Source organism: Terrapene carolina, unplaced genomic scaffold, assembly GCF_002925995.2.
Source record: "Terrapene carolina triunguis isolate 2854851 unplaced genomic scaffold, T_m_triunguis-2.0 Scaffold28877, whole genome shotgun sequence".
Classification (NCBI taxonomy): Eukaryota; Metazoa; Chordata; order Testudines; family Emydidae; genus Terrapene; species Terrapene triunguis.
In genome coordinates, this window is record NW_020693228.1 from 1 (window position 1) to 7,830 (window position 7,830).

The following is a 7,830-nucleotide window of genomic DNA, read 5'->3' on the forward strand; positions in this document are numbered from 1 at the left end:
GGCCCTGAGTCTACCTTTCTAGACTTTCTCACCAGCTACAGCTGGATGCAGGAGTCTTCACTGCCCTTTGAAACTGTTTATTGCTACTGTGAGCTGGTAAATAGCTGTTGCCTTTCACCTCTAGAGGTAGGCGACTTGAATCTCTATTAGCTTAATCTGTCATATGCTCTGGAGTCCTTCAGGATGAAAGGTGCTCTACAATGCTAGAGAATTCTCCTCCGTGAATTGGTGTTTAAACAGTTGATTTCTGAACCAATTCTAAATAACCCTCTTTTCCCTCCTCTCCCCCCATGTTCTACAGTGGCTAGATCTACATCTAAAGGAGAATGTTCCTCCTTCTCTGCTTCTGCTTTCTCGCGCCTTGTACTTGATAGACATGAAGCCGAAACCTATTCAGTTGTTGCAGAATGAGGTGAGTGGGCTGAGTAGCAGTTAGCCTGCGGACATGGTCCCATTTAACAAAACAAGATCTTTCATAAGGATCCCAAATGAAGGATTCAGTTATTCACCAAGCCTCAGTCACACACAGCGCATGTCTTGCCATACAGTCTACTAGACACCCATCTAAAACAGCGGGCTCACCATGATGACTAGTTGGTGCCAGCTTGGTGTCCTCAAGCCAAATGGGATGTTTCCCAGCTGCCTTTTGTAGAGACAATGTATCTGAATTTTTATGGCTGTCTTAGCTTCCAGCATGCTGACTAGTTTACTAACAGATGAACAAACTCTGATTGTGGTAAAACATCTAATGTTTTTAGGGCTCCCATCCCAAATGAAAGACTTGGGGGAGCAGCTTAGATACTAGAAACAATAGTAATTGCACCGTCACTTTAGAAAATGCACGTATGAATAGCACTTACAAGCCCCAGTCATGGACCCAGACCCCATTCTGCTAGGTGCTCTATAAACCCAGAACAAAAATAAGAGTCCTGCCGCAAAGAGATGACAAGGTAAGTTTAAGAGGAGACAACAGATGAATGCAGACAGGCTGATGGGCGGGGCATAGGGAAACAATGAGACAATATTGGTCAGCGTGATAGGCAGTGGTCTCAGCACAGCAGCAGTCTAGCTGTTTTTAGTAGTCCAGTACTTCCTCCAATGGCATGTTACATTCATAGACTTGATTTGGGGTTTAATATAACTTGCAAGCTGCCAAACATGAGTTTTGATCTTTGAGGTGAAAATACCTGCATGGTGTATTTGAAGTGTCTAAATAACTGACTAGGGGCCTGATTTGCAAAGGTGCTGAGCACTCACTGCTTCAGTTGACTTCAGGTGGAGTTGAGGAGTACTTAGCATCACTGAAAATCTATCCAGGGACTTAGTCTTCCTATATCTGTACAGTACCTGGGATGCTTTAGGTGCTCCTGCAGTATAAATAATTGTGTGAAGCATATATCCATTATGCAAATTGGACAGATTTCTACCCAGACAGATGTGTCAAATGCGTAGGTGAGTTCTTTTTTTCGCTTGCATTTTTCTTATTAATGTTCTAATTGTTCTTGAAAAGCAGACTTGGATTGAGATTGAACCTGAACAATGGAAGACACATGATGCTAAATAACTAAATTTTTGCCCAGGTACTTACTTGCCTGGAGTCGCCTCATAGTCTGCATAAAATATGAACAGCAATTTTGAGCTGTTTATTTTTTTTCCTTAGGTTCGGGTTAGTGACGCTGCAGAAACACCAGTTCTTGAACCTAAAGAAACCTTAGTGGATTCTGCACCCATTGTGCAAGGAAGAAAGGTTAGAAAATACTCATTTGTAAAGAGTCATCAGATTTATATGAAATGCTGCAGGTTTGGAAAGTATGAGTGTGAACATACCTTAGCAAAGTATGGAAGCAGGTGGCCTTTTAGTCTGGCATCCTTAGCTAGTATCTCTGAATAGTGCACTGGAATAGAAACTCTTGGGATAGGCAAGTTTTTCTGTCTGTCACACTGTTGCAACAGCAGTGCTTCTTTTGCCACGGAAGGAGAGGATGTTGAAAAGGCAGAGGAAGCTGCAGTGGCATCACTTCTTGCACAAGTGCTGGAAACACTGACTGTTCAAAACAAAATCATCACCAACTTCCGGCAGGAGAGCACTTGTGAGATCCTTAATTATTCAAACTTTCTGTAAACTAGACAGTCACGTGCTGCTATTTCTGCTCGCATTTCACCTGTGAGAGGATGGTTAAATTCTGAATCACATTATAAGCTCCTCCCCAGGAGACGTTTCCTGAGGGTGTTAGCCATAAGAATTGGAGGAGTTGGGGGCAGATTAGCATGTGAAACTCTGCATGCAGCCAGGCAAGCCAGTTCAGGAAGGTCTGATCACCAAAGTTGCGATGAGTGGCTTAGTGTGATAAAGGCTCAAATAGCAGTAATAACAGAAGTTCAGAAAGGGAAAGCTTAAGTTTAAAAACTAGAAAGATTTCCTAATAGATATTGGCTGTGGAATAGTCTCCCAAGTGAAGAAATGGAATCCCCAGCATCTAACATTAAGAAGTGCATCGCAGGGAAGTGGCCTGTCTGGGGCCCAAGTAGACCTCTTCCATGCTCTGACACGATTCTGTGATTGTTAAAACATCTTTTATATTTTTCTCTTGAAGGGAGAAGAATTTATATCACAGCCATCGGAGAAGTTACCAGTCGCTGGAGTATCTGTCAAGCCTCCTCCAGGAGAGGTGAGCTCTGAGGCAGACCTAGGCCAGGTTTTGTGGGTTTGTTTAACTAAGGAAGTTCTAGACTGAGCTTGCCCTCTTCCTTGCCCATTCTTTCTACAATGGGCAATCCATGCACCCTTGACTTCTATCTAGCTGTCTGAATATGGGATTAGGAACCTAACTTTAGGCACCCAAGTTTGTTAATTTTGGTCTGAGTTTTTTCATTAAAGGAAAAATAATGTTCTTTAGCCTAACTGGAGAAATCTGCTGGTCTTGTTTCAAACACATGGTATTTTAATAGGTAAATGCAAGCTGTTTGCCAAAACCACTCTTTTCCCACATCAATAATTATTAATGGATGTGGGTTCATTTAATGGAAGATGTATCTCAACACCCTAAACTGCTTTGAAAATCTTAGTCTTTATTGAATGTTAATGAACACATTTGGACTGCTATTTATTTTTTTATTATTTTTCTTAAGCCTATAATTTTCTCTTACCCCAGACCAAAATGCAGGCATCTCAGAGCAGCAAGGCCAGTGCCAATGGAGTCTAGCCCTGCGCCAGCAAGGACCATGGATCAAGGGCACCGACAGAGGAAGACTCCATTCCTCTGTACCTCGTCTCACCCAACGACTGGGTGAGCAGTCTGTTGGCAGGCTCCCTCCCACACCAAGGCTTTCAGCTGTCCCCAGGGGGCCTCATCAATCAATTCCAGATTGTTTTATTAGCAGCGAGGCCATATAAAGGACACATCCCATTTAAAATACCCTCTATAAATTAAGTTATATTGTAAATATGTAAATACGTCTATTAAAATGCTCTAAGCTGTAACTTATCCCATGGCTATGTGTCCTACAGTTAGGATTTGTGCTCTTTAGTAAGGCAGCATTTTATTTTTATGGCGGGCTGGAGAGCAGACATGGGGTGGGTTTGGTTCTTCAGTAAAAATATCCCTCATCCACACTGTGGAACCCTGTGCAGGAGCTTTGCCATGCAGGCAGGGCTTGGCTTGACTGCTGAAGCAATTTGTATAGACCACAAGCCCTTGATTATCATGGTAATCTCCATTTGTTAGCTAATCTCTTGTGATCAGAATGACTCATCTTGCAGTTACAATTAAACTAATATCAGTTGCTGTTAGGTTTTCACTGAGGAGAATAAACAGTGTGCTGGAAGAGACAAGAGGAAAGGCCTGCAGTATCTTCAGTGCGGAGATTGAAAGAATAACAGTTGAGAGAGGTTTTGCTGCTCTGTTTTCCTTGTTTAAAGAGGGCATCCTCCATTGCATGCTGTACCTACTTTCTGCCCACAGTTGGCAGCAGCATGGAGTCTGCCAGGGTCCCAAACACCATTCTCGCACCAATTTGCAAACATGCCTTTTACATGGCAACATCTTGCTAGGGAATGTGCAGAATGGCAATGACCTGAGCTTTCAAATTAAACTGTTTAGTTGTTTTAAAATTAAGTCTGAGATCAGACTTGTCTTTTAAAATCTAATCATCTGATTCTTAAAACTACCCAATAACGAGTACTGGTGGAATACTTTTTTAAAACAATTCTTTGTATATTTCAGTGTTAACTATCTTCCTGGTAGATTATATAGGAAGAGATCGAAAAGTGTGGGGTTTTTTAATGATTTAACTTTGGCCTCCTGTACCTGTAAATGTTTGAAATTTGCTTATTTTATGGGTATATTGAACCTGGATATTTCTGATTACTGTAAAATTAAAAGGACGTGGATGCTGAGTGGAATGTGACTCCTTGTGTGAGTCAGCCTGAGTCATTAGAACCATCACCTGGCTAAAGCAACAATCAGCTCAGTTAGGCATTATCAGCATGTTACAGTTCATTACGCCAGGGTCTTTTTTGTAAAGCAGAACCAACTCGGGGGGGCATATTACAATTTTACTGTATTCTTGGTTAGTAAACCCCATGTACCTGGGTGATACAAATCTCTGCTTTGCTAATGCAAGTGTTGTATGAAGATGAACAGCTGTGGTGTCTTGCTAGTGGTAACAGAAGACCAGTGTAATTCCAATAAATGCCCTGCTGCTCCAGCATCAACCTCCCCTTTGGTTATTTTAGTAAGGATATCTGGCTGATGGTGGTCATTGCACTTTGTTAAACAAGGGCAGAGGAACCTTTAGCTGCTTGCTTGTTCACCTTGCAGATTGCTTGTGTCTTTGATAATGAGAATTGGCAACGATCATTTGAACTGGAGACACCCCACACTACATCTGCAAAAAAATTCCCTCCACAAAAATTAAACCATTGGCTGTTTCTCCTTTCTTCCCCTCCTCACTCCCAAGGCATAGGTGGGCTCAAGTCACTAAAATAGTTGTGGTGTTGGTCATCCTGAAGTCAGTGTACATAGCAGTGAAAGAGGGCAGGTGATTTCTGTAGTGGGGGCAGAATGTGATAATTGGATCTAATGTTCTCTTTCCAACTTTCTCAAATTCAGACTTGTGGTACAACAGGAAGAAGCTCTGTTTCAAACACACCAGCAAGCCTGACAAAACCATGGTTACAAGGGGGGGGGGGGGGAATCAATGAATTAATAAGGTAAACAACTCCGTGCCACTCAATGGCTGGTTCCCTAAATAAGCAGCAAGGCAAGGGGGTGTTTGTGCTGTCGTGGGGACAGGCATTGGAATGATGGCATCTGATGGATCCTGTTCCTGATGGATGATCTGCCAAGACATGGGGGAGACCCTGCTCTAGTAAGTTAATGCTGAGTCTCCTATGCACAGCAATGCACTCTAGGCACTGAACTTAGCATATAATGGGTGTTTTGGTGGAAAGCAATTTTCTTGGAGAAGCTATTTTTCACAGATCAGAGAACATGGGGATAATCGACTTGCATGATTGCTCCCTGTTGTTGGAGGATGTAACCGGTGGGGAGAGGAGATTGGCTGAACTCAAGCAAACCTTTGGTAATGTCACCTAAGTTACAGATCTTAGATCTGCTCACAAATGGTATTACACAGTAGCAGCAGCCCAATAGTAAACACAGTGAGATGAGTAATGTAGCTAATGCTAATATAATTTCAGTGAGCTGAGCTCCATCTGCTGGTAGTCAATACACACAGCAATTATATTACTATTGATAATTTCTTCCAGCTCTGCTATGCTGCCTGAAACCCCCCTTGTCCACGATCAATAGCTTACATCACTATTATCAACGAACATGTGCCTTCCAGCGTGATGCTGAAAGGGGCCATGTAGTAATTAGGCCATACATGAGTTGCACAAAACAATCATGATCAATGTTTCTGCAGAGTCTCCAGGCTGGAAACTATCCCTGCAATCTAACCAAACTGAGCACTATACTAATTAATTTCCTAATTAATTAAATGGGAATGTCCTCCTCTTAGAAGTCTTTGTTTTATTTTAAATCTTTAATAGACCATCCCTCTTCAACCCTAAAACAAGAGTTTGGGCTGCTGGGTAAGTACATAAACGGGAGGACTCCTTTGTTAACCAGACCTGGAAACCTGTTTCCTGCTTCTTAGTCACTCAGTGTACAAAGCATTAAGGTCATTGATAAAGCCAGAGCTCAGAATGCATAGTGATCATGCTCTACTGCCAATCCCAAAATAGCTAAAATCAGCAGCAGTAGTTAACATTCGATATTTAAATGATCATTATTAGTCTTTGGAATCAACGCCCACCGAATGAACCCACAGTTCTTCATCACTACTCATGGTTTGGGTATAAGTGAAAATTTCATATTAAAAAAAGGATGTATGGGAAATGGTTGGCTTCTGTGAGAGTAGAAAATAGAACAATTTAGGGGCTGCTTGGAGGCTATTAATTATTCATCTCCCTCCCCCCAAACCCCCCTTTTCTTCAAGAGAAAATTTACTGTTTGTGTAAGAACTTGAAAGCTGGTGTTTGGTGACTTTTCAGCTTATGTTTCCAGACCTGGTTAATCCATGTTTGTTAATCCATACTTATAGCTGTGTACCCAAAAGTTAAAGTGGTAACCAGGCTTATAACATGTATGTACCATCAGTTTGTTTATCTGAGGCTTTTTAATTTGAATACAAATAGTATTTTTTCCATTTTGCAAACTAAGTTGTCTCTGTAACCTTAATGCTAGGAGCAGAGATAGTTTGCATACTATGGAACATCAGGGTCATGAACTGACTGGTCAACCACACACCTCATTTGGAACCGGAAGTACGCAGTCAGGCAGCAGCAGAGACAAAAAAACCAAAATTGTACAGTACTATGTTAAACCAACTACTAAAAAAGGGAAGCTTAGACAAGGTAAGGAAACTGTTTTGATGCTTGTTGCCTTTAAGATAGTTAAAGGCAGCACTTTTCTTCTGCATAGTAAAGTTTCAAAGTTGTATTAAATCTATGTTCAGTTGTAAACTTTTGAAAGAAGAACCACAACATTTTGTTCTGAGTTACAAATGTAACTCCAGTGCCAAGGGGTTTGTAATGCTGAGGTTCTACTTTATTTCTAATGCCTGGTGCATCACACTGCTGCACCCCAGCTCCACCCAAACCCTGTAAGGATCAGCTTGGCTCTTTGCAGGGCAGAACGAGACGGGCGCTGTGTAAGCCACGGGTGGCTTGTGTTTGTCCAAACAAACATTTGCCCAGAGTGGAGCAAAGGTGGAAGTTCCAGCTAAGGAGAAAGAGGAGGGTGTGGTGAGAACAAGGCTCATTTCCCAGCAGCAAAGTGGACTTTGGGCAGAGGATAAAGGGTCATGAGGCAGGGAGATCTGCAGAGCTTTGAAGGGGAGGGCAGGGCAGTTGAAGCAGGAGTCCATTTAAAAATCTTTTTAATGGGTCTTACACACGCACAGTATGTAGCATCCTCTGACTGCTGCCATGTTAAGGGCTAGTCTGGCCAGGGACCAGCAGAGCTGGGGTGGGACCTAGCTTCTTGGAATAAAGCCAGCCAGGATTCCCCACAGAAAGCTGAGAGGGAGGAAAGACTTCTCATTACTACCACAGAGCTTCCTATGGGCTGATGTAAGCCCTGCTGCTACTGGAGGGAGGGGGCAAGGAAAAGATTACAGACTGATCAGGTTCCTGGACTGGGACTCCTGTACCACCCACCAGAGTGCGAGTGTGTGTGCGCATCTGAGCCTAGGGGAGGGAGGGACCTCTATTCTCTTCTACACAGTGATGCGAGAGGACCAAGAGGTGTAAAGCTTCTTTAC

General features: G+C 42.6%; 1 protein-coding gene across 1 annotated transcript; it reads left to right on the forward strand.

The window, feature by feature from the left end:
- Window positions 1-281: 281 nt before the first annotated feature.
- On the forward strand, window positions 282-4,690 carry LOC113409058 (LETM1 domain-containing protein LETM2, mitochondrial-like). Its single transcript, XM_026662629.2, has 4 exons — window positions 282-412; window positions 1,661-1,747; window positions 2,595-2,669; window positions 3,153-4,690. Exons 1-4 carry the CDS (start codon window positions 377-379, stop codon window positions 3,201-3,203), a joined length of 249 nt encoding a protein of 82 aa, XP_026518414.1. The 5' UTR covers window positions 282-376; the 3' UTR covers window positions 3,204-4,690.
- The last annotated feature ends 3,140 nt before the right edge of the window (window positions 4,691-7,830 follow it).

Bases quoted from the DNA above. Each gene is read 5' to 3' on its own strand.
- LOC113409058 (XM_026662629.2), top strand. From the start codon at position 377: ATGAAGCCGAAACCTATTCAGTTGTTGCAGAATGAG. The intron at 413-1,660 runs GTGAGTGGGCTG...TTTTTTCCTTAG, and splicing joins TTCAGTTGTTGCAGAATGAG to GTTCGGGTTAGTGACGCTGC. The intron at 2,670-3,152 runs GTGAGCTCTGAG...CTCTTACCCCAG, and splicing joins TCAAGCCTCCTCCAGGAGAG to ACCAAAATGCAGGCATCTCA.